The sequence below is a fragment of the Jaculus jaculus genome, chromosome 6 (genome assembly GCF_020740685.1).
Source record: "Jaculus jaculus isolate mJacJac1 chromosome 6, mJacJac1.mat.Y.cur, whole genome shotgun sequence".
In the NCBI taxonomy this organism is placed as follows: Eukaryota; Metazoa; Chordata; class Mammalia; order Rodentia; family Dipodidae; genus Jaculus; species Jaculus jaculus.
The window spans coordinates 59,024,640-59,052,427 of NC_059107.1; the positions used below are offsets into that span (position 1 = coordinate 59,024,640).

The 27,788-nt window shown below is 43.2% G+C and overlaps 1 protein-coding gene across 1 annotated transcript in view; it reads left to right on the forward strand.

Annotated features, from left to right (window-relative positions):
• Tacr1 (tachykinin receptor 1) overlaps positions 1 to 24,017 on the forward strand; it is a 207,459-nt gene extending 183,442 nt beyond the window's left edge. Inside the window, exons 3-5 of the mRNA XM_004660549.2 lie at positions 16,736 to 16,886; positions 18,665 to 18,861; positions 20,945 to 24,017. Coding sequence (XP_004660606.1) covers positions 16,736 to 16,886; positions 18,665 to 18,861; positions 20,945 to 21,236 — 640 coding nt within the window. The 3' untranslated portion in view covers positions 21,237 to 24,017. The remainder of the gene's footprint in view (positions 1 to 16,735; positions 16,887 to 18,664; positions 18,862 to 20,944) is intronic.
• Positions 24,018 to 27,788: the final 3,771 nt, after the last annotated feature.

Consider the following 27,788-nt stretch of genomic DNA (forward strand, 5'->3'; position numbering starts at 1 on the left):
CTTCCCCACAGGAAATCTCTTGCTACTTTGAGTCTTTTGTGTGTGTACATGTGAGTGTGTGTGTGTGTGTGTGTGTGTGTGTGAGAGAGAGAGAGAGAGAGAGAGAGAACATGTGTGCATTGGGGGGTGGCATGAGTGTGCAGGTATGCACATGCCACAGCATAAATGTGGAGGTTAGATGACAAGTTCAGTAGTTAATCCTCACCTTCCACCTTGGTTGAGGCAGGGTCTCAGGGTCTCTCATTCACCACTGTATTAGCCAGGCTAATTGACCTGTGAGCTTCTTGGGCTTTCTCCTGTCTCCACCTCCCTTTTTACCATAGGTGCATGAGGTTATAGACACCCCTCACAGTGTCCAGTGCTGTGATCCTCTGCTGACAGTAGACTCCAGCCTTCCAAATTATTTTCATGCTTTCAGCATTGGGTTGGAACTATTGAAGTCCTCATGCTTCCTTGGCAAGTGCCTTATCCACTGAGACATCTTCCCTTGCTGACTCCTTTTGCAAGTCTTTCTTTCAACCACTGGGGCTCAAACTTTCTCCCTCACCCCTCAGCATTACTTTCACTTTGATGTTTTTATTTTCCCCCACAGAGAACAATTCCACCACTTGTTTTGCCTCACCTGAATTAGGCTTCTTTTCTTTTACTATATCCCAAATCATAATAAGATCCTCAGTCAAACCAAGAACAAACACATCTGTTCTTTTCGTACAGGGTTTTTGTTTTGTTTTACATAGCCACCCAGTCAAAGTCTCAGACAGAATCCATGCCTGCCTTCATAGAACACTCCTGGCCTCCCCACCATGCACCCACCTCCACACTGCCCCTAAGCAGACAGAAAAGGGAGTGTGGATAGGGAGAGCTTTACTTCAATCTGCTGGAGTCCTGTTTCGAATACTTCTAACTGGAGTACTTCTCAACTCTGGAGGCAGACCAGCTGGTTCCTCAAAGAGGAATAGAGGTCTTCCTTTGCCATGCCACTTCAACCAAATACTGTCTTCCCTTGGCACTCTGGTCCACACTTAGCTACTACCCTCCCTCTCATGGGCAAGCCTATAAGAATAGAGTCTCCACTCACCACCTCCACTTCTTCACTGCTCATCTGACCTGACTCAACCATCCCTGACCACCTGGTCCAGTTTTACAAGACCAAATAGGAAGTTCACAGTCTCATCCTCTCTCTTCTCCAAAGGAGCTCCATCTGCCCTGGAGTCTCTTGCCTGCTAGGCTTATTCCCTCAGATAAACCTTTTCTCTCATTATTGCCACTGGATCACCTCATCTTCCCACGAATCCCTACCCTATTGTCAGCACAGACTTCTCTACCTGCTACAGATCTAGACACCTACTGCTCCCCTCCGAGTCAGCTCCCTCAGTGGCTTGGTCCTCCTCCCTGAGTCCCATGCCAGCAATACTCAACTTTATTCTCCTCCACTCTTCCAGGCCAGAAAGCCAGGTCAGATACACCTTCAGCATCCAAATCCATAGCTCTTCCTCCCATCATCTGCAGAATTCCTTCTCTCCTAACCATCCACCTGTTCTGTTAGGATCCTAGCTGGAGTCACTCGTACATCTTCCAGGTCACTACAGAGCATAAGACTTTTTCACTCCTCCATCCCCCTTCACCCGAGCTCCACTACTACCAGAGTGCATGGATCTGGTCAGGTTATGCCCCTGCTATAAACCACTGCATGGCTATCCACCAGCTTCAGAACAAATTAGGAACTCTGCAGCCTATCAGAAAATGTCCCTTGTGATTTGACCTCTGTCTTCCTTTGCAGCCAAGTCTATTGAACCATGTTGTGCATAGCAGCCAAGTTTTATTCAGCCATGCCATGACTCTCCCTTGCTGTAGTCACACTTGCTGATTCCCTGCCCATAGCCACCATACTGTTTTAGGTCTGTCTGTCTCCTACTACCATTCTAAGGCCTTGCCCAGCAGCTCCATTCTCCTCCAGGAAGCCTCCTTGACCAGCTGGTGGAGGATTCTGCATTTCTCTCACCTCCCATGCACTTAGTAACAAATGCTGTTCCACTATATGTGGAATTGTTTTTAAATGTTTGTACATATTATTATATTTTATATTACATTCATATTTATAAAGGACTGCTTAGTGCCCCTCAATGTTTCTACCCTCTGACTCCTTGAGAAATTAACCACTGGCCATGGTACATTCTCTGATATTTCTCTGTCATCCCTGCAAACTGTGATCTCCTAGAGAGAAAAGACTGAAGGTTAGGACTCCTATCAGTGTCTCCAATGCCTAACACAGTCCAGGTCAAATATGCTAAATAAATACTTGATGAATATATTTAATCAATCTACTGTGATTTTTGCCTGGCTCCAAGAAACTGCAAAGGGTTCTGGGATTTAAAAGCACCATCTTTTGGCTTTTTTTGTTTGTTTGTTTGTTTGAGGTAGAGTCCCACTCTATCTCAGGATGACCTGGAACTTACTCTGTTGCTCCAGGCTGGCCTCAAACTCATAGTTATTGTTCTGTCTCAGCCTCCCAGGTACTGAAATTAAAGGCATGTGCCACCATGCCTGGCCAGTAGTAATGACTGAATGTAAAATTGAGTCCCAGTAGGATACTTATCTACTGATAAGAAATTAGATTAATCTGAAAATTTATCTTTGTGTGTGTGTAAGAAAAAGAGAGACACTTCCGGTTAAGATGGCGGCGTAGGTACCACGCCAAAACAGCCTGGGGGGGGAAGACCAAAAAAAACTCAGCAAAATACACACTTTTACTAAAAAGTGAGGTGTATAGGAAGTTGAGGCGGCAGCGGAGAAGTGGAAGAGTTATAGAGCATCCAGAGCCTGCACAGGCGGGAACAGCGGCTCCGGGCCGCTCGACTACCCGCCGCAACCGCGGAGCGGCAGAAAACCGCCGGAATCTCGGCTCGAGCCGCAGGACAAGCCAGGTGCGGGATTTTCCCCTCACACCGCGCTCTCCGCAACTCGGGAAACGTGAGGGGAGAGCGGCAGCGAGCAACGGAGGGGGGAGCAGACCGCGAGGTAAAAGCACGCGTGGAACAGCGATACAACCAGGGCAGCCGCGGCTCCCTCCCCTCACCCGCCGCCTGAACCCAGCTCCAGCGAACACAGCAGCGGCCCGGGACCCGGCCACGCCAACTTGGGCTGACGGCGGGACCCAAGCAGGAGCAGAATTCGGCAGCAACTTCAGCGGCTCCAGCACCGGTACCAGTGGCCCCAGCAACAGCGGACCCAGGAGCGACTTCGGGGTGAGCAGCACCAGTGGACACGGCAACGGCAGCTTCATCAGCGGTGGGGGCTCCGGGGGAGGCAGCTATAACAGCTGCAGAGGCGGCAGCAGCGACTCAGTTTGCCCCGTAGGAAAAGCAAGTGCCCAGCTCCAGAAATCAGAACAGCAGCCCGACGACCCAGGCAGCAACTTGACTGAGACCACAATCACCCAAGGTAACTGGGATTGCACCAGGGAAGGGTCTCACTTGGTCACAAGCTGACTTGGATTCCTCAACAGACCAGAAATCTAAACCTCTTTGTTGATAGAGGATCTGGTCATTATAATAACTACTCTTGCATACATACTCGGGGCCGTTTTTGATGGAATGGGTACAGTGTTTAGCTAAATTTTAGAATCTACCAGTATATTATTCCACTCAGCCTGCTTGAATACTCCTATAGCAGGGAAACTCAACCCCTAAGAACATCTTTGTAGATACTCTGAAAGTCTTAAGAGCCACACCTAATACCTTAAGGTCCTACCCTGAAAATATATTACACCAAATCAATTGATACAGCTAAGAATACACAGCTAGCTAGAAAATCCAAGCATTAACTTAATCCAAGATGCAAAAATATATACATTATAACACAAGAAACACTAAAAAGCAAGACGATATAAATTCACCTAAAAGTATTAATGCATCAGAAATGTCCTCCAGTGAGAAAGAGTTAGAGGAAATGCCTGAGAAAGAGTTCAAAAGAATAATTATAAATATGTTCAAAGAGGTCAAAGAACACATGAAAACAATCAAAGAAGAAATCAAAGAGGAAATCAAAGAGGAAATCAAAGGAATCAAAGAAGAGGCAGGACACCAATTTAATGAAATAAAGAAGGCAATACAAGACATAAATAGAGAAATAGAAATAATAAAGAAAAACCAGTCAGAATTACTAGCAATGAAGAACACAGTTAATGAAATAAAAAACTCTGTAGAAAATCTCACCAGTAGGATGGATGAGGGAGAAGACAGAATATCTAAGCTAGAAGATCAGGTGGCAGACCTAATGCAGTCCAACAAAGAGAAAGACAAACTTATAGAAAAGTATGAGTGGGAATTTCAAGATATTCGGGACACTATGAAAAGATCCAATATAAGAATTCAGGGCATAGTAGAAGGAGAAGAACTCCACAACAGAGGCATAGTAGGCATCTTCAACAAAATCATAGAGGAAAATTTTCCCCAAATTGGGAAAGAGGTGCCAATACAGATACAGGAAGCCTTTAGAACCCCAGCCAGACAAAACCCAGAAAGAAACTCTCCTCGCCACATTATACTCAAACTTCCAAACACACAAACCAAAGAAAAAATATTGAAAGCAGTTAGAGAGAAAAATCAAGTTACCTACAAAAGCAAGCCCATCAGGATTACAGCAGATTATTCAACACAAACTTTTAAAGCCAGAAGGGCCTGGAGTGATATATTCCAAGTTCTGAAAGATAACAACTGTCAACCAAGGTTACTTTATCCTGCAAAGTTATCCATCCAAATAGATGGAGAAATAAAGACATTCCATGACAAAAGCAGGTTAAAGGAATATCTGAAGACAAAACCAGCTCTACAGAAAATACTTGATAGAATCCTCCATGCTGAACAAAAGGAAAAGCACACATATAAGGAACCTAGAAAAAACCAGCCATACTCAAATACCAGTTAACAGAAGAGAGCACAGGTAGAACAAGTAACACACACACACACACACAAATGGCAAACATAAATACACACCTTTCAATAATATCTCTTAATATCAACGGTCTCAATGCCCCAACGAAAAGACATAGATTTGCAGACTGGGTTAAAAAGCAGGATCCTACAATCTGTTGTCTTCAAGAAACTCACCTTTCTACAAAGGATAGACATTATCTTAGGGTGAAAGGTTGGAAGACGGTGTTTCAAGCAAATGGGCCTAGAAAACAAGCAGGGGTTGCTATCCTAATATCAGACAGGGTGGACTTTAGTCCGAAGTTAGTCAAAAAAGATAAGGAAGGTCACTTTATATTGATTAAGGGCACACTCCAACAGGAGGACATTACAATCCTAAACATATATGCACCTAACATGGGGGCTCCCAAATTCGTCAAACAAACACTATTAGAACTAAGGTCACAGATAACACCAAACACGGTGGTGGTGGGTGACTTTAACACCCCACTCTCATCAATTGACAGGTCATCCAGGGAAAGAATAAACAGAGAGGCATCTGGACTAAATGAGGTCATAGAAGATATGGACCTAACAGATATATACAGGACATTTCATCCAAAGGCTGCAGAATATACATTCTTTTCAGCAGCACATGGAACATTCTCTAAAATAGACCATATATTAGGACACAAAGCAAATCTTAACAAATTCAGGAAAATTGAAATAATTCCTTGCATTCTATCTGACCACAATGGAATTAAACTACAAATCAGTAGCAAGAAAGGCTACAGAGCATACACAAAATCATGGAAGCTAAACAATACACTACTAAATGATGAGTGGGTCAATGAAGAAATCAAAAAGGAAATCAAAAAATTTATAGAGTCAAATGATAATGAGAACACAACATACCAAAATCTCTGGGACACAATGAAGGCAGTTCTAAGAGGTAAATTTATAGCCTTAAGTGCCTATATTAAGAAATTAGAAAGGTCGCAAGTAAACGACCTAATGCTTCGCCTTAAAGCCTTGGAAAAAGAAGAACAAGGCAAACCAAAAAGTAGTAGACGGGAAGAAATAATAAAGATTAGGGCAGAAATTAATGAAATAGAAACAAAAAGAACAATCCAAAGAATTAATGAAACAAAGAGTTGGTTCTTTGAAAGGATAAACAAGATTGATAAACCCTTAGCAAATCTGACCAAAAGAAAGAGAGAAGAGACACAAATTAATAAAATCAGAGATGAACAAGGTAACATCACAACAGATTCCAGAGAAATTCAAAAAATTATAGGGACATACTATAAAAGCATATACTCCACAAAGTATGAAAATCTGAAAGAAATGGATGATTTCCTTAATCTATATGACCTACCTAAATTAAATCAAAATGAGATTAATCACTTAAATAGACCTATAACAAACATGGAGATCCGAACAGTTATCAATAATCTCCCAACTAAAAAAAGCCCAGGCCCGGATGGATTCACTGCTGAATTTTACCAGACTTTTAAGGAAGAGCTAACACCATTGCTTCTTAAGCTTTTCCAGGAAATAGAAAAAGAAGGAATCCTACCAAACTCCTTCTATGAGGCCAGCATCACCCTGATACCAAAACCAGGCAAAGATAGAACAAAAAAAGAAAATTACAGACCAATCTCCCTCATGAACATAGATGCAAAAATTCTCAACAAAATCTTGGCAAACAGAATACAAGAGTATATCAAAAAGATCATTCACCCTGACCAAGTAGGCTTTATCCCAGAGATGCAGGGATGGTTCAACATACGCAAATCTATAAATGTAATACATTACATAAATGGGTTGAAGGACAAAAACCATATGATCATCTCATTAGATGCAGAGAAAGCATTTGACAAAATCCAACATCCCTTCATGATAAAAATCCTACAGAGACTGGGAATAGAAGGAACATATCTCAATATAATAAAGGCTATTTATGACAAACCTACAGCCAACATATTACTAAATGGGGAAAAACTGGAAGCTTTTCCACTAAAATCAGGAACAAGACAAGGGTGTCCACTGTCTCCACTTCTATTTAATATAGTTTTGGAAGTCTTAGCCATAGCAATAAGGCAAGAGACACACATAAAAGGGATACAAATTGGAAAGGAAGAAATCAAGTTATCACTATTTGCAGATGACATGATTCTATACATAAAGGACCCTAAAGACTCTACTAGCAAGCTGTTAGAGCTAATCAAAACCTACAGCAATGTAGCAGGATACAAAATAAATACACAGAAATCAGTAGCCTTCATATATGCTAACAACAAACACACAGAGGATGAAATCAGAGAATCACTCCCATTCACAATTGCATCAAAAAAAATAAAATACCTTGGAATAAACCTAACTAAGGAAGTAAAGAATCTATACAATGAGAACTTTAAGACACTCAAGCGAGAAATTGCAGAAGACACTAGAAAGTGGAGAAACATCCCTTGTTCCTGGCTTGGAAGAATCAATATCGTGAAAATGGCAATCTTACCTAAAGCAATCTACACATTTAATGCAATCCCTATCAAAATTCCAAAGGCTTTCTTCATGGAAATAGAAAAAACAATCCAAAAATTCATTTGGAATCATAAAAAACCTCGAATATCTAAAATAATACTGAGCAACAAAAAAGAGGCTGGTGGTATCACCATACCTGATTTTAACCTATACTACAGAGCCATAGTAACAAAAACAGCATGGTACTGGCACAAAAACAGACATGTAGATCAGTGGAACAGAATAGAGGACCCATATGTAAGCCCAAGTAGCTATAGCCACCTGATATTCGATAAAAATGCCAAAAATACTCATTGGAGAAGAGACAGCCTCTTCAGCAAATGGTGTTTTGAAAACTGGATAAATATCTGCAGAAGGATGAAAATAGATTCTTCTCTCTCGCCATGCACAAGAATTAAGTCCAAATGGATTAAAGACCTTAACATCAGACCGGAAACTTTGAAACTGCTAGAGGAAAAAGTAGGGGAAACCCTCCAACATATTGGTCTTGGCAAAGACTTTCTAAATACAACCCCAATTGCTCAGGCAATAAAACCACAGATTAACCACTGGGACCTAATGAAATTACAAAGATTTTGCACCGCAAAGGACACAGTGAAAAAAGCAAAGAGGCAACCTACAGAATGGGAAAAAATCTTCGCCAGCTATATATCTGATAAAGGATTAATATCTAGGATATACAAAGAACTCAAAAAGTTAAGTAATAAGGAATCAAACAGGCCAATCAAAAAATGGGCTAAGGAGCTAAATAGAGAGTTCTCAAAGGAAGAAATACGAATGGCATATAAGCACCTAAAAAAATGTTCTACGTCACTAGTCATCAGGGAAATGCAGATTAAAACTACATTGAGATTCCATCTCACTCCTGTCAGATTGGCCACCATCATGAAAACAAATGATCATAAATGTTGGCGGGGATGTGGAAAAAAAGGAACCCTTCTGCACTGCTGGTGGGAATGCAATCTGGTCCAGCCATTGTGGAAAACAGTGTGGAGGTTCCTAAAGCAGCTAGAGATTGATCTACCATATGACCCAGCTATAGCACTCCTAGGCATATATCCAAAGGACTCATCTCATTTCCTTAGAAGTACATGCTCAACCATGTTTATTGCTGCTCAATTTATAATAGCTGGGAAATGGAACCAGCCTAGATGTCCCTCAACAGATGAGTGGATAATGAAGATGTGGTACATTTATACAATGGAGTTCTACTCAGCGGTAAAGAAAAATGAAGTTATGAAATTTGCAGAAAAATGGATGGACCTGGAAAGTATTATACTAAGTCAGGTAACCCAGGCCCAGAAAGCCAAGCGCCACATGTTCTCCCTCATATGGGGATCCTAGCTACAGATGACTGGGCTTCTGTGTGAGAATGAAAATACTTAGTAGCAGAGGCCAGTAAGTTGAAAAGGAGACATAAAGGGTGGAGAAAGGAAGGGAAGAGGATACTTAAATGGTTGATATTGTATATATGTAATTACAATGATTGTAATGGGGAGGTAATATGATTGAGAATGGAATTTCAAACGGGAAAGTGTGGGGGTGGGGAGGGAGGGAATTACCATGGGATATATTTTATAATCATGGAAAATGTTAATAAAAATTAAAAAAAAAAATCAAATAAATAAATTAAACTACAAAAAAAAAAAAAAATTAAAAAAAAGGAAGGAAGGAGAAAGAAGAAAGAAAGGGAAAGAAAGAAACTTTGGAACTTCTAAATTAGTCTATCTATTAATGTTGGTCAGCCCTGTAGAGCAAACCCTTTGTCTTAGACTGTTACTACTGAATACAAAATAAAAATGAGAATGTCTCTCAAATATAATGAAAAAAAAAAAAAAAAAAAAAAAAAAAAGAGAGACATCTGTGCATGTGTGTCTGAGTGAAGGTATGTGTGCCATGGCACACATGAAGTGTTCTTCACCTTCCACCTTTCTTGAGACAGTGTCTTTTGTTGTTCTCCAATGCATACACCAGGCTAACTAGCCTGCAAGCTTCCAGAAAGTCTCCTATCTCTGCCTCCCATCTCACTATAGAAACACTGGAATTACAGATGAGCACTACCAAGTTGGATTCTACATGGCTCTGGCAATCTGAACTGAGGTCATCATGCTCACACAGCAAGCACTTTATCAACTAAGCCATCTCCCCACTCAGTCTGCATTTTTGCCTAGGAATGAAGAATCAAGTACCATGCACTAATAAGGAGGGAACCAGAAGGACATGTGAGAAAGGGTGGAAGGATGACACTGCTCAACACATATTTAATGGGATGGGCCCTGTGCAAAGGAGGCTTTGGGATAGGCAGACTCAAGGTGCCTTGTGTTGGCAGGGTAAAGGAGCTATAAGGCCACAGGTCATTTTATAATATGTGTGTGTGTGTTTGTGTGTGTGTGTGTGTGTGCATGTGTGCATATTTCTGTGGACATGTGTTACACATGTGTGTGGAGACCAGAGATCAACGTCAGGTCACATTATTTAGGCATAATCCAGCTATCTTGTTTTCCTGGAGCTAGCCAATTAGACTACACAGGATGGCCAAGCAAGCTCAGGGACCCTCCTGCCTTCATCTTCCTAACTTTGGTATTACAAGCATACACCACTCTACCTGGCTTTATTTTCACATGGGTTCTGGGGATTGGGCTCAAGTCATCAGGGTAATTCAAGCACTTTACTGTGCTGTCTCCTAGGCCCCTCTACAGGCCTAAAGAAAGAATGACACTTGTAGCTGCCAATAGCAGGGATCTAAGTGCTAGTGATTCTCAGCCCTGGCCTGAACAGCTTCTGAGACCCTGCTGTCAGTGCTGTACTTCAGGCCAACTAAGTCAGAGGCTCTAGGATGGGAGCTAACCCTGGAGTTTCTCAAGGCTCCCAAAGGATTCCCAATATGTGACCATGCTTCAAACTTCAACTTGCACATGAACCTCCTGGTAGTCTATAAAGAGCACATTCTGAAGGGCTAGGGCCTGTGTGTCTGCTTTCTCCAATAAACTCCAAATAAGTTACTGATTTCAAAGGTAGTAAGCAGCATGTGACAGGGGTATCCAAGAAGATGTTAGATGCTTAATGTGGGGTGAACACAGAAAAGATGTCTAATGCACTGAGTGGGGTGGGGGTTATAGCAGTGCTCTTCAATCTTTCTGTAGCTGCTGAAAATTTCCACCTGCCCCCTTGCAAGGACACTTGTCCAGGGAAAGCCAATACATCAGCCACACAGCAGCACTATCACATTAGAGACAAGATGGAGACACAGGGCCATGCCTGCTGGGCCTCCTTCATCCACCACTCGAAAGTACTTAAAGCCTCCGCCAAGTGCTTGTTAACATAACTAGATGATATTTCAGAAGCATAGTGATCTTGATTTCAGATGCTAAGGATGATTTCAGAAACAGAAACTGATGATGCTTTGAACAACAAGGTGACCCCTACTTGTAAGGCATAAGGTGTGGATTTGTGCACACTATGGTATTAGGGCATTAAGGATGAGAGAATCCGAGATTTTAAGGCTAGATGATCTGCATTTGGCAAGCTTATCCTATAAAATGTGTCATGCCCTCTTAGCTGCTTAAAGGAGTGAGCTAGATGGATAAAAGGCAGGATCACACGCCCTCCTTCTGAAAGTTCCGATAAGCTTGTTGGCAAGACTTGATGAAAATCAATGTGCTCGTCGCCCATGTCCACACAAAGCAGTATACATCTCATAAATCAGAAAAAGCAATGCCTTCCATCGCTGTCTCCTGCCTCCTGCCTCCATACTGGTTATTTCTCTGGCTCACTCAGTGCACCGCTGACCCTAGATCTCCTCTCAAGGCAGATATTACTTCTGAGAGCTCATAAAACCCTGCCTGGAAGGGACCTAGGACAGCAGAATCAAAAACTCAAACAGGTATGAAGCCGCACAAAATAGGATTACACTGGCTCATTGAACAGCTCTCTTCAATAATATAAAACACATATACCTATATGAATGGTATGATAGATAAAGTGCTTGTCACACAAGTTTGAGGGTTAGGGTTTGGATTCAGCCCCCACATAAATGTCAAGTGGATGTAGCAGAGACTAGCCAACTTGGCTCTGGGTTCAAGTGAGGTACTCTACCTCAATAAATAAAAAGGACAGCTATTAATTAAAACACTTGATGGCAACCTCTGACATCCACACACACATGCATGTCTACCTGCACACACAAGCACTCACATGCATCTGAACATGTATATCCATATGCACACATACCACACTTACATGCACATGCAAAAAAGCCTTTCATTTTCTATTTTATTAAAATTTATATTTATTACTTATGATCATTTTATTCTTTTACAGTGTACATTTTTGTTTCATTAAAAACATTCCCAATGTTGTGCAACCATCATCAATTATCATTTTTAAAACATTTCCATCACCTCTAACAGAAATTCTGTTCGTATCCTTAAACAATGACCCCTTTCTTCCCAACACCTGCTAAACTCCAGCCTATGCTCCATCTCTGTGTTCCTTCTATATTTCATACAAGTGGGCTTGCTGTGTCCTTTACACATTTAGTCTGTGCTCCATGTCTGTGTTTCCTCTCTATTTCCTACAAGTGGAACTTATGTATCCTTTACATCTAGCTTTCTCACTTAGCATAATGTTTGCAAGTTTAACCATATGTCAGAGCTCCATTCTTATTTAAGGCTGATCACTACTCCTTGTATGAATATACATATCTGTTTATCCATTCTTTTATATATTTTTTATTTATTTGTTTTGAGATAGAGATAGTGGCAGATAGAGAGAGAATAGGTACACCAGGGCTTCTAGCCACTGCAAATGAATTCCAGATGTATGCACCACCTTACACATCTGGCTTTATGTCAGTATGGGAGAATCAAACCTCGGTCCTTTAATTTTGCAGGCAAGCACGTTAATTACTAAGCCATCTCCATCTCCTTGTGACCCATTCTTATGATGGATATTTGGGTTGTTTCTGAATTTGGGCTGTTATTAATAATGGAACATAAGTATCTGCTTAAATCCTGGCTTATTTGCTGCATTTTATTCTTATATATTCCTAATTATTCCCATTAGATCATAGAAAAGGCAATATTCAACATGATTATAACATGTTTTTAGCTAAAATTAAGTTCATACTGGGCTTTAATTTTTCAAATAAATAACAAAATTGCTTTTCCTTCTTTGAAAAAGTAAGGCTCAGCCTGGCTGGATGACACATGCCTGAAGCTGAGGAAGGAGAATTAATACAAACTTGAGGTCAGATAAACTACATAGTGAGACCCTGTCTTAAAAAAAAAAATACCAGCACTTGGGAGGCAGAGGTAGGAGGATTGTGGAGAGTTCTAGGCCACCCTGATACTCCATAGTAAATTCCAGGTCAGCCTGGGCCAGAGTGAGACCCTACCTTGAAAAACAAAAATAAATAAATAAAAGGAGGATCAGAAAAGGAAGCTGAGTTGTGTTTACTGCAATGGTTCATGACTGTCCACAGTGCACATGGTCTGCAAGCATTGATTTTATTTATATTAGTTATGGGGAGGTGAACAGAGCAGGTACAGTGGCCATTGAAAGGATACTTATTCCTACAGCAGTAGATTGAGGTTTTCTTAGGGAAGAACCAGTGAGGTAAGGGAAGAAGGTTTAAGACTGCCTAACTTGAAAAAATTCAGGGGACTTAGGTATAGGTGTCAGGTGCCACTCTTACACTGTCCTGCAGTGTAAGTGAAGGAACCCCAGGAGGGGTCCCCACGCTCTGCCCAGATATGGCGACACCCCAAATCACTCATGAGAAGCGGTTTGGATGCAAACTGCAAGAGGATTTTATTCCAAGCCGCACAGGGGTAGAGGACTGCAGAGCCCCGAATGCAGGAACGGGACAGTTTTTATAGGGTTTCTAACAAAGCCTGTGCATTAGACCAATCATTTTTTTAATATCAGGAGCCCGCAGGGTGCGAGCCAGTCAGCTTGTGCCACCCCATAGTTTCTAAGCCAATTAGTTTAATTTGTTCAAGCCCCTCGTGGACCAATCAGTCTCTTATGACCTTGGTGGTCAGCATTTGCACAGGTCCTTGGGTGGGAGTAGCAGAGTGTGGTATCAGTCTCCTATGACCTTGGTGGTCTGAGGCAGGCTGCTACGGCTTATGGTGCGAGCTACTAAGGCTTACAGTGTGGGCTATTAAGGCTTATGGTGCAGGCTATTTACAGAAACCAAATAAGTGGTTCACTTCATTACTCATTTCCCATCCTTGAGGGCTATCTCATGCCCTTTTACCTAGTTTTATATTAGGAGTGGGCTATGATATAATGAGAAGAAAGATTCTTTACTTGCTTCCAACAGAGTGTAAAGCCTGGAGTTTGAGGTATGCAGGGGCCCGCTTAAGCTCCCTTTGGAGCATGATAGTATTTCTGGGCTTCTGAATTCTTGGGCCTTTCATAAGCATCCAAGAAAGCAGGCAGATATAGGGGATGGTTTTGCATTATTTATGAATGGACAGCGTGTGTATTAGTTGCTCTTCTTGCTGTTGTGATGAGATGCCTTACAAAAGCAGCTTATGGAAGGAGGGTTTGTTTTGGCTCATTATTCAAGAGGACACAGCCCATTGTGTTGGGGACAGCCCAGCAGAGTTCACAGCAGTGGGAGTGTGTGGCTGGGACGCTTCATATCTTGGTGGATCAGGAAGCAGAGTGAAGAATGCAGGTACTCGGGCTGGAGAGATGGCTTAGCGGTTAAGCGCTTGCCTGTGAAGCCTAAGGACCCCAGGTCCCACGTTAGCCAGATGCACAAGGGGGTGCACGCTTCTGGAGTTCGTTTGCAGAGGCTGGAAGCCCTGGTGCGCCCATTCCCTCTCTCTCCCTCTATCTGTCTTTCTCTCTGTGTCTGTCACTCTCAAATAAATAAATTTAAAAAAAAAAAGAATGCAGGTACTCATCTGGCTTTCTCCTTTTCCCCTTTTTATCCAGGCAAGGAGCTTAGCCCATGAAATTGTGCCCCCCACTTCAGAGTGAGTCTTCCTCCCTTCAGCTTGTCCTTTCTGGAATCACTCTCACAGACACACCCAGAAGTATGCCCCTACTAATGCCCAATCATTTCTTAAGTCAACCAAATTGACAATCATATTAACCCTCAGAGCACTCTACTGGGAAAGTCTTTTGTTGTCTGGAAGAATTAGCTAGACCTAGGAGGGGAAAGGCCTCTGAAGAGCAAGGCCCTAGGTGTATAACATACACCAAAAAGTGTGCTTAATACACACTTTACTGAAGTCATTCAGTTACAAACAAAAATGAGATCCCAGCTGGAATTCAGTTTTTCAGATCCAAGACCTAAAAATTTCTCTGTGTTAGCCATGTATTAGAATGACTTAGGGAATATTCTAAAATATATTCTCCAGCTCCCATGCCCATGCCAACTGAATGAGCAACTTCAGATACTATCTTAATAAATGCCCAGGAGTGCACCCAAGTTTAAGAGGTAATGGGCAGCAGCAGCACTTCCTGGGAACTTGCAATAAGTGCACCTTTTCAGGCCCCACTCTGTACCATTGTGCAAGCCCCTAGAGGAGGACCACACAGACCCAGGGAAGTTACATCCTCAAATTGCATCCCTGACAAACTAATGACAAGGAGCACCGAGGCAAGAGCCTAGCCAAGTACAGCAGAGTGTTGGGTCACCGATTAGGTACCAACCAGTTTGCACGAGACAGATACAGGAATGCTTTTAAAGAAGGCCCAATGGGAGCCTCTTAAAGGTTCTCTGGCTCTGCCTGTCTTCCATTTCTAGTTTTGTTTGCAAGCACTGCTTGTATTGAGGGCTTGGGAACCAGTAGGATACACAACACAAAGTCACTGCTATGCTGACAGAGAATTCAGTGTCTCTGAAAGGTGACCTCCCAGGAGACCTTGAAAGCCTGCTGAACCAGTAACAGACTGTCTGCACAGAGCAGATGCGCACATACTCTGCTTCACTGATTCTGCTGCTCAAGAACTCTGAATTTGAAGATTTTTAAATGGCCAATTTTCATATTCAGAAGAGGCTAAAGAAGTGGCAGAGCTGTGGGGGGTTATGAAGAAGTGACTGGAAGCAAGTGGAGTATTGATGAAGGAGACATTGAGTGTGTAAGTGGCTTTTCCCTATTGATGAAAATCATTACAGACAATTAACAGACTGTAAAGTGAGTAGAAAGAAAAAAAAAAACCTGTGAGTGACTTTTCTCCAGTAAAATCAAGTTGGCTCTGGGCCAGCCAGGCATGGTAGAAACACACCTCTGATCCTAACAGTGAGATGCAGAAGCAGGATTCTAGCTTTTGATTTTTTGATTTGGATGTGAGTTGGAGTAAGAGGCAGTAAGATTTGGATGTGAGTTGGAGTAAGAGCCAGAAAAGAAAGTAGCTATGAGTGAATGAACAGGGAGAGCTCCTGGGGAAGAAGAGTAGATATGTAAGTGTTATCAGGGAGGGGAATGGAAGAGAGGAATGTGTGAGGAGTAGTAACCAAACCTAAAGACATTACTAAATAACCATAGGGAACCATATTTCATAGTTATTTATTTGTTTATTTAATTAGTTGGTTAGTTGAAGAGATAATTAAGATTTTTTTAAAAAAGAAAGAGTTTGGGCAAAACTTCCTGTGTGCATAGGTAATGCTACCCTAACCACATGCATCAGTTGCAGGACTAAAAAGAGCTGGAAGCCTCCTCCCTACTGGCTAGCTGTCATAGTGCTAGAAAATAGTATATAGCATGCTGAGGGAGAAGTTATCAACAGTCTTACCAAGTAGTAGATCCACCATTGCATGCTACATAACAGACCAACCAGGAAAGACATACCCACTGATGCAATAATAGCATGATTGTTATAAGGGTAACCTGCTACTCTCTTGATTGGATCTGAAGCCTGTTCCACAAGAGGGAATTCATACCTGGTACTGAAAACCTAGTCAAAAGCTTATAACTAAGAGATGGCTTAGAGGTCTAAATTCTGACTCTTGGTTGTTTGGCAGGTGGTGGGGGTGAGGATACTGAACTCGCAGCATCCCCAAAAGTGAATTATACAATGGATTAAATTTACTATCACCATTTGCTTCCCTTTTGCAATCTGAACAGAAATCTTCGTTATGAAAAAGTCAACAAGAAAAACACGAGTTGATTTGCTTTCTCTGGTTTATCACCCATTCACGCTATGCCGGTGGTGTACCTCCCTGCAGGGGGCCTCATGGCCTTGTCTACAACAGCACAGGCAGCAAGCCTCAACACCTGTGATTCCTGAGACTCACCCTTCCATCTACCTTATGGCAGGTACCACATCTGCGTGACTGTGCTGATCTACTTCCTGCCCCTGCTGGTGATCGGATATGCATATACTGTGGTAGGAATCACACTGTGGGCCAGCGAGATCCCTGGGGACTCCTCAGACCGTTACCACGAGCAAGTCTCGGCCAAGCGCAAGGTGAGCTAGCGAAGAGCAAGCACAACTTCCCACCCTGGCACTGGGGCCAGCCAGTGAACAGGACTGCAGGCCAGCGCAGTCAGAGCAGAACATCCCTGGACCCCAGAATAGGAAGGAAGGGCAAGGGCTTTCTCATACCCATCTAGGCGCATGCACATACACATATACACATACATGTAAGACTCATACACACATGCACACAATCACACATATGTGCACTAAAACACTCACACATGTACACATATGCTTGCCCATACAGACATTCATGCACATATACACTCATACACTCAACCACATATACAAGTTAGCACATGTATGCATAAACTCACATACACACACATATGACACAAGCAAAACACATACATACATGCATGCATAAAAACACTCACATGTTCACATACGCTCACCCATACAGACACTCCTCTGGCATATATACACTTATATACATAAACTCATACCCATATGTCAATAACACAGGCATATAAACACATAATACTCACACACTATACATACATACCTGCATATACCTATACTCAAACACATGCACATACATGCCTAAAATCACTCACCCATGTAACACATAGCCATATATATGTGCTCCTTCATGTATACATACTCAAATACACACGTATACGCTTACCCAATACACTTAACGATATACACACCTATACACAAATATACATGCATGCACACACTCATGTACATACCCATACATGAACACACTCATATACATCTGCACACACATTCACACAGAAGTATACACACACTGACACACATACACATACACATTCATACAGATCATGTATATCATCCAGAATGTTAGTCTGCTTGAGCTGCTATAACAAAGTACCCTGATCTGGGAACTTACAAACAAATGGCATGTGTTTCTCACAGCTCTGGAGGCCCGTGCAGTCCAGGATCAGGGTATCTGCAGGTTCAGTTTCTGGTGAGAAGTGCTTCCTGGTTAGCGGAAAATGTCTTCTCAATGTGCTTCCAAGCCTCTTTTATGATGGTTTTATTCCTGTCCCTAAGGCTTTACCCTTGACACCTAATCGCTTCCCAAAGGCCCCAAATCCTAATACATTGGAGATTAAGATTTCAACATTTGATGGGTAAAAACATTCAGACCACAATGCCCAGTATTTTTAAGACCTTCTTTTAAAATTCCCTTTAAAGGCTAGGCATGGTAGCATATATCGTTAATCCCAGGAGTCAGGGAGGCTGACATAGGAGGATCACCATGAGCTCAAGGCCAGCCTGGGGCTACAGATTAAGTTTCAGAAAAAAAAAAAAAAAAAACATTAAGGCAGCTCTACAAACATCTCCCATTCCCTTCCCTCTTTTCTAGTCTCCAGAATAGGCACCTGTCCCTAATCACAACCCTCCCCTCACCTGGGCCATCCCTCTTAGGCACCTCTTCACCTCTACTCATTCACTAGCTCTCCTGGTTTCTCCAGGCACTTTCCAGCAGGGTCACGTAGCATAGTGTTCTCCAAATGTGACAGCATACCGGAGTCATCTGAAGGATTTCACAGTCAGTGTCTGAACCTCTTTAAGTCTGGACTGGGTCTAGGAACCTGCAACTCTAACAGGTTCACAGATGCCAGCCCTGGGCCACACTCTGAGACCTGCTAAAATGCAAAATGTCCTTCCTTCTCCTTGAAAGGCCATATTATACACACTTCCTACTCTGCCCACATTGTGCAGTGGGGAAAGGGGGAGAGAGAAAGCTCTGCAAAAGGAGGAAGTGCTGATGGGCGCACCTATCTTGCTCCCAGGTGGTCAAAATGATGATCGTCGTAGTGTGCACCTTTGCTATCTGCTGGCTGCCCTTCCACATCTTCTTCCTCCTGCCCTACATCAACCCGGATCTCTACCTGAAGAAGTTCATCCAGCAGGTCTACCTTGCCATCATGTGGCTGGCCATGAGCTCCACCATGTACAACCCCATCATCTACTGCTGCCTCAATGACAGGTGAGGACCCTGCCTCCACCCTCTCTTCATGGTCCATAGCTGTCACCCTAAAGGAGCACAGGCTGTGAGACAAGAGGGGGAGGTGGGGACTGCAGCCAACTAGCCACACATTACACAGCCTCTGTTAATCAGAACCATGCAGGGTAGACTGCCTTTCTTATTTTTTTCATGAGGAACCAATAATCCTTATATTGGTATGTGATCTTATTTTTATCTGTTTTTCTTTTTGCATGTGTATGTGGTGTGCATGTGTACATGTTCACATGTGTGTGGACATACATGTTTGTAGGTGGGCACTCACTTGTGCACATATAGAAGCCAGAGGTTGACATCAGGTGTCTTCATCGCTCTCCAGTTTATTTTACTGAAGCAGTATCTCTAACTTGAACCCAGGGCTTGCCAATTCAGCTAGTCTAGACAGTCAGCTTGCCCCGGGGATGCTATCTCCACCTCCTGAGCATAGGCTACCACACCCACCTGGCCTTAGTGTGAGTGCTGGGGATCTGAAACCTGATCCTCACTCTTGTGCACAAAAACTATCCACCGACCCATCTCCCCAGTCCTGATCTTCTAATTTTTAAATGCTGGCAACTAAGTGTAGAGGTAAGTGTGGAATTAGAGACCTCTGTGCCTGGAGCATGCAAGGGCATGCTCTTCCGGCCCCACTCTGTCATCTGGACAGCTTTCCTAGGTTCATCCTGCATTTCCAGTAGAACAGGGGGAGCAAAGGGAGGTCAGAGCCTCGACAGGAAGCTTCTAAACTTTTCATGAACAGATGGGCTGAGAGAACCTCTGCCAAAAAAGACTGAAGTCAGACAAACCAGGAAGGGAGGCGCTCCCCCCACCCCCGTTGGGACTGTGAGCAATAAGAAGTTCTCCATGGAAGGTACTACTGTACGGGGCTGGGACTCCAGGCCACAGCAAAATTCTCACCTAGAACAGTACCCAGCCTTTGTGTGAGGAAGGAGGTGGAGATAAAGGAGAGGCACAAAATGCCCCTTGCAGAGCTGAGGAGATAGCTCAGTCTGTAAAGAGTTTGCCATGAAAGCATGGGAACCTGTGATAGCATGTGCCTGTAATCCCAACACTACGGAGGTGGATACAGGAAGATCCCTTTGGCTTTTGGTTCTAAGGCTATTTGGCAAGTTCCAGACCAATGAGAGACCCTGTCTCAAAAAAGGTAGACGGGTATCTGGATAAATTTCTCAGAGGTTAAGGTGCTTGCTTACAAAGCTTGACAGCCTACGTTCAATTCCCCAGTACCCACATAAAGCCAGATGTGCAAAGTGACACATGCATCTGGAGTTCGTTTGCAGTGGCAGGAGGCCCTGGACTGACCATTCTCTCTTTCTCCCTCTTTCACACTCTCTTTCTCCTGGCAAATAAATTAAAATATTTAACAAAAAAAGGGTAGTCAGTAACTTCCAAGGTTATTATCTCTCCTCCTCTATACATACATGCACCCTACATGCATGCATACCAGTATACACACATAGACCAATATAAACACTAAGATGCATTAATACCTATTTCCCTCTTTCTGGTCATCAGCTGTCAACTGAAGAGCCCCCTGTGACTGAGAGGCTCAGTTTTTCTACCTATCCTACTAAGAGCTTGATGTTGTCTCAAATGTTTTCAGTTAAGTAAAGGTGATTCTCCCTGCTTAACAAGAACTGAAGACATGCTTGGCAACCAAGGACTAAGTCTTGATAAGTGCTTTTGCTGTGAACCTGCATCTAGTTCAGTCAATGCATTCATTAAACACTTGATGGTTTTTGTTACTGTTGAGTTAACCCAAAGTCTTCTGATTCCATTCCAGAGGAAGTAGCCTAATTGTGTGATACCCTCAGGAAAGGCTTTGAATCTAGGTTCTAGGCCAAAGCTAAGGTTTTGCCTTGGTAACTGGCCTTGATGTCTTATTGTCTTTGGTACATCCAGATGTGAATATATTTAAAAACATAGCAACACAGAGCCATAGATGACTCTGAGTAAGTCCTGTGTTGAGGAGCTGATGTCACAGCAGGAAAACCCTCTGAAAGTAGACAGTCCCCAAAGGTCACCTCTCCATCTGCCTTCTCCCCAGGTTCCGTCTGGGCTTTAAGCATGCCTTCCGATGCTGCCCCTTCATCAGTGCTGGTGACTACGAAGGGCTTGAAATGAAATCCACCCGGTACCTCCAGACCCAGGGCAGCGTGTACAAGGTCAGCCGCCTGGAGACCACCGTCTCCACTGTGGTGGGAGCTCATGAAGAGGAGCCAGAGGAAGGCTCCAAGGCCACACCCTCCTCCCTGGACCTGACCTCCAATGGCTCCTCTCGCAGCAACTCGAAGACCATGACAGAGAGCTTAAGCTTCTGCTCTAACATGCTAGCCTAATCCGTGGGCCCTGCGTCAGATGCAGCCGCTAACCCTTCATTATCCTGCTTCATCCATGCATGGATGAACCCTTCACCTCTGGAACCCAGCAGAAATAGCCTAACATTGGAACTCTGGGGAGGGTTTCATTCCACTTTAGGAAAACTACTCCTTCCTAAGTTCATTCTTTGCCACCCACCCCTAATCCCATGCTGCATGACCCGAGACAAATGAACTAATGTCTATTAAGTGAGAAGGCTGAACTAGACTTTCCCTACCATTCATTCCATGAGTTTTGAAATAACTTCAACTTCTTGCGGATGCTCATTTCAAAATGAATTCTCCAGGGCAGTGACAGATCCATGCCTTTTGCCTGGAGCCTCTGTCTTTCTTCAGCAAAGCCATTCTCAGCCATGTTCACATCAGCCTTCTTCATCTGATGGTTCATATCACTTCAGCCTTCTACATGATAGGGTAAGTGAAAGAAGGTGCCACATAAACTCTGAATGGAAACTCTACCCTCATCTCCTAAGCACACATGTAAAGACACGTACCTCACTATTGCAGTTCATGGAAATATCACAGGAATGAGAGCCTTGAGTTACTTTGCAATATGTCCCTAGTAACTGCCCTGAGCAATGGATGTACACTGAAGATGTCTACCAAAGTCAGCTGGTTCTCTACTGATGAAGAGTCAGGAGACCCATGCCAGGATTCATCTATCTGAGCCTCTTCCTTTATTTACAAAACAATAGGGCTGAACTAAATAATCTAAATGTCTCTGAACCTTAATGTTCCTTGGTTCAATGACTGTGCAAGTTTTCAGAAAAAATCAGAGATTGATGCCCAGGTCTTAAAGATAGATATGTTAATCTCCCTCTGAGATGTTCTCCCATTGGTCCTGTAACCCTGAACACATTCCTATTCCTGGAAGGTTCAGGCATTCCGTTGAGAAGAGACTTCACAGCAAAGCTTCTCTCCAGCAGGCATTCCACAACTGAGAACTGCATCAGGAAAGGCAAGTACATGGGCTTCTTGTCCTGGCTGCTCAGTGTGGACAGAGTCCCTAACCCAGGTTCTTAACTGCCAGTGTAAGGCATACGCTTTGGTGCCAGTAGAGTGAGGGGGCTGTCTCCTGCTGCAGCACTTCTGGGAAGAGGGACCTTGCATTTTTCTCTTCAGACTCTGTGTCTCCACTGCCTGCCACATGGCTTTGCTCCTCTCTTGTTTGTAAAGGATGCAATCACCTATTACGCCTAAAAGATAGTCAATCTACTAAGAGACATGAACTGAATGCCTCATGTCTTGATACACCTTTGGGGTCTCTGACAGAGTAACATGTAGTTTCTTTCTGACTCCCAGAAGCGTGCCTTGTCCAAATGTGGCTGGAAGCCAAAGTTTTGTATAACATCCTCCTGTGTCTTTGTAGTTTGGATGGTGGGCGTACATGGACAGCATCCATACTGTTATGAGAAAATAATGCCACTCACAAGATTACAGCCTCCATGAGTTTTGCGCTCCAATCCTACAAAGGTATCCACATGCCTAAGGGATGTGGTATAGCAGTAGATAAACCAGAAAATCCCGATAACCCTATTCTGCAATGCACCATGGAAAATACTAAGTAAAGCCAGCTCAATGAAAACCTATGGATGGAAAACAAGATTTAGGGGCAACCAAAGTCAGTGCCTGAATCGTAGTCATATTTCCAATAGGGAATCTTGCCATGTGTGGAGGGAAAGTGTCATGATTATGAAAAGACCTAAAGAGAAAGTATCAGAAGCTGGGGACATCACATCTATGGAAGAGAAGACTAGAGTTAACCTTAACAAAGATTTATTGACTATCTGATCTGGACTGTGCCCTGAGCTAGGGACACATAGATCTTTCCAATCCCAAGAACCCTCTAGTGCTTTGCATTCCTAACTCACCAGTAGAACTGGTGAGGACAGGCTGCCCAGCAAGCATAGAGGCATCTGAGAAGAAGATTCATCAAAAGATTGTAAAAACCTCCATTTAACTTGGATAATCAAGCCAAAGGTCAGAGCCCCAGAAAGCTTCTGCAATGATGACTGTCTGGGGTGATTCCAATGAGAACCAACCACCAGACACCCCAAAGGACTTAAAAGACTTAGTTGGAAAGTTTCGGTCTGTATAAAAAGAGTGAGGATAGGATGGCCCTGGGCATATTGGATATGACATAAACATCCCGCAGAGAGGACCAGCAAGATTCCCACTGCTCCCCTCTCTAAAGCCCATTTAACTTACATAAATGTCATCAGCTCCCATGAGTGAAAACACTGTGATTTGCACTATGCATGTCTTATTATCATTATTGAAATATGTCATTCTCTGTTTATCTCCTAAGTGTGTTTCCTTGATGTACTGCCCAATAGTGATAGAATGGGAGACACCCTGGAGCCATCTTTGATATGTGACTTTCTAACTGTGGGATCCAGTTGCCATTGATGAGCACTTGTGTTGTGCCAACCTCCTTCCTTCCATCATTCTTCCCAGGGAAGAAGCACTGAAGCAGATCACATACTCAATGGAACTGAGGGGTGAGAATGGGACCTTGATGGGAGGAACTAGCCCTGATCCTCCTTATCCCTCACCAAATGTTCAGACATAAGGATGAATGAACCCTGGGAAGGGAGAACTCATGAGCTGATCTCATTGGCCTGGATTTTGGGGGAGAAGAGTATCTGTGGAAAGGGGTCACTCCTGTGGTTTCCATGGTTTCCATCCTTGAATCCTAGAAAGAATCTCTATACAGAAATAAAATATGAGTTTTGACCAGTACATGTCTTTGTCTCTTATCTAGGAAACAGGGGGTAGATTAGGATGGTGTTGGGAATCCTCACAATTTGTTGCATAGCTAGAAGAATGGTACCCAATGTCCAGTAAACCCCAAATTCTATGATGATATAAATGACATTGAATGATAAGATCTGGGAAGATTTTCCAGGATGAGATATAAGAAGGGGAGGTGGGATTGTGTGGCAAGACCATCAATGTCACCTATGAATACAGCTGTATCAGATCAAGCTAGCCAAGAAGCAGACACCAAGGCAGTGAGAGGTATAAGAGATGTTCTGGGCCAGGACCAAGGACAGATCACATGGGAAAGAGGACCCTTCCTCAATGTCTGAGGAAGGAAGTACAGAAAGCCTTCACCCCACTGTGTGATGTGACATCTGAGAGAGATGGGCAGGAAGAACCTCAGACTGTGGTCCAGCTCCTCAGCTGGCCAAACAACTCAAAGAGACTCTTCAAAGGGGAGTCTTACATTGGCAGAAATGGCCAAGCTGGTACCCAAAGGAACTTCTGGTAGATACCTATGCTTGATTATTTGTGGTAGTGCCCAAAGCTTTGCTACTGAGGGTGCCGACTGAATCCTTCACCTGTTCTTCCTCAAAGGAAATCTGTGCTGTGTAGCCAGGCAACAGGCACTGGAGCTTTGGTTCAGGCCTCTTTGTTGGTTTCATGTCTGAAAATCCTGGCAGATTGGAAGCATCAGTGGTAAAATAACTGTGAGCACAGACAGCCTGTTTCCCACTCCTGGGCTACCCTGGCCACCTCCCCACAGGCACAGCCATCAAGAGAGTGATGAAGATTTCCAGTGTTTTACAGCCACCCACATAAAGCCAGGAGCAAAAAGTGACACATGCATCTAGCATTTGTTTCAGTGTCAAGAGACTGATACATGCACACACATATACAAAAATTAATGAATAAGTAAATTTAGAAAAAGAGAGCAATGAGAAGCTGTTAACAGATTTGTAGTAACAAAGTTAAAATAAAAGGCTTTTAATTTTTTTTTCATTTTTCTTTATTTATTTGTGAGTGACAGACAGAGAGAGAGAGGCAGATAGAGAGAGAGAGAGGGAGAGAGAGAATGAGCATGCCAGGGCCTCCAGCCACTGCAAATGAACTCCAGACACATGTGCACCCTTGTGCATCTGGCTAACGTTGGTCCTGGGGAATCAAGCCTCGAACCAGGATCCTTAGGCTTCACAGGCAAGCGCTTAACTGCTAAGCCATCTCTCCAGCCCTAAAATAAAAGTTTTGAGAGAGGAAGAATGAGGAAAACACAGATAGCTACCCAACACAGAATTGGAAACAAACACTAAAAATATTCCTATATAAATTAAGACATATTAAGCAAGGGTCCCTGGATGAGCATCAAGAAATCCGTAAATTCCCTTCAAGATCCCATAAATCATTCTGTGTGTGCATGTAATAAGGGTGCAATTATACCTGAATATCTTCAAAAGCAGTAACCCATTGCTGTCCAGTAAAAGGAGATAAAATAAACTGTTCGTAGCAGAAGGGTGTGGAGCCTGAGGTCTTCTAAGCACAGCAAGTGGTAGACAAGTCCTGAGAGAACCAGACTGGCTGCCCAGAAATGGGAAACAGCTTTGGAATAAAATCATAATTCACTTAGGCTCCCTCATGAGTTAAAACAATAGATAGTTCTAGCTCTGAAAATATGCTTAAGAGGTGTGCTCACTCCTCTCTGAGGACAGACAAGTATGTTCCTTACATAAGGAATGACTATGGCTTGCTTATAGGTCAACAAGGGGCAGATATGGAAAAGCAAAGTTGTTTTTATTTACTCCAAGCCCACATACTATAGAAGGTGCTTACCCACCATAGCCACACATGGGCTTGATAATACTCTCCTCTGAGCTCCCTCAATCCCTTTGGTAAACACAACAAATATGAGTACATTTACCGCCTCAGCCTGAAGCCCAGAGCAATAATTCAGTCATGGCCCCAAAGGTGAAGGGAGCATCTGATTATAGAACTTGCTCCTCCAACCCTCACCAGCAATAATGCTCAGAGACACCACCATTTATTTCTGCTCAGTTCAGAAAAGCAGAGGGGTGGGGGAAAGAGCCAAAGAGTTGCATACTTCAGCAGCACCAGATTCGACTTAAAGGGCTTGAAGCAAACTTTGATCCTGGCTTCTCTCTTAAACAGGACAGCATGTAGAAGAGACTGCTAATTTCCAGCAAGTGACTGGAAGATATCAACAATGACGTGAATGCCACAGGCTGCATCCCTAGCCCTGTCCTTGTCCAATGCATATTAGCTGTGTACATGTGACAAGCTTTGAAGATTTTCATTTAGATTCAAACCTAGGTTCTCTGCACTGTGTGCACATCTCTTTTCTTCTTTTTATTTCTAGTTTCTGTTTGTTCTCTGCTCTTTAATCTGACAAAACTCCCTTCCCTGGAAGACTTTGCCTCCTAACTTTCTTCTTGCTGAAATTTCTAAGTCCTCCATCCCCATGTTCTAGATATCTTCCGGGTACACTAGTTGATAGTATGTGGGTACGTATTACAGACTGCATATGCTGAAATGCTAATCCCCAATGTGATGGCAACATAGCTAACTCTTTTGAGTCCTTGCCTCTCTGCCTCAAAGAATGAAGTGGATAGACAGCACATCAGGAGGATATATTCACAAGGGAGTACAACGTGAATGTGGCAGTGACAGTGGTAGGGGGTGCCAACCAGGAGCAACTATGGGGAAGTATTGCAGCTCTGAACCCTTGGCAAGCTTCAAGATGTCAGCTGAGGGGGGTTCTGTTGAAGTAGGAGCACCTGCCTCTGAAACTGGAGCAGGCCCTCCTCTGATGAGTTAGGGGTGTCTCATCCCAAGGCTGTGTGCAGGGGTTTATATAGACTTAGGCGGGTCATGGTTGGTTGAATATATGCCAATGAAATGAAAAGTGTGGGGACTAATCAGACAAAACTGGCCAACCCAGGAAGAGAAAACAAGTATCCCCCCCAAAAAAAACATTCCCCCAAAGTCATTTCCACTTCCCCTGTTGCCATGGTAATAATAAACAAAGTCAAAATGGGTCAACAAAGCCCAGCCTGCTGCTACTGGCTCTGAACACTGCTGGGGCCTCCCCCTACCACTATCAATGATATTATGATATAAGGCTTTGAGGAAGTAATTTGGCCTTGGGAATGATGCCTTCATGAATAGGTCCTTATGTAAAGAATCATACCAGGCATATGAGCATATGCCTTTAATTCTGGCACTCAGGAGGCAAAGGTAGAAGAATAGCCATGAGTTCCAGGCCAGTCTGGGACTACATAGTGAGTTCCAGGTCACCCTGAGCTAGAGTGAGACCCTGCCTATTAAAAAAGAGAGAGAGAGAGAAAGATAATCTTGACAGATCCTGTTTCTTTCTCTGTAAGGTAAAGGGACCACTATCTATAAACCAGAAAGTGGACTCTGATCAGAAACCAACTGCATTGGCACCCTGTACTTTGACTTTCAGCCTCTAGAAAAGCCACCCAGCCTATGACATTCTCTTCTACCAGCCACACTAAGTGTCTGTTTCTTTTCTCATTGCTGCAGAAAATACCTGACAAGAAACAATTTTAGGGAGGAGGGGATTATTTATAGTTTAAGGGTATTTATTGCATCCATCATGATGGGGAAGTCATGGCTGCTGACCACAGTGCATCTGCATTTAGGAAGCAGAGAGATGAATGCTGATGCTCAGCTAGTTTTCTTTTTGTTATTCAGTTTTGGACCCTAGTACATGGC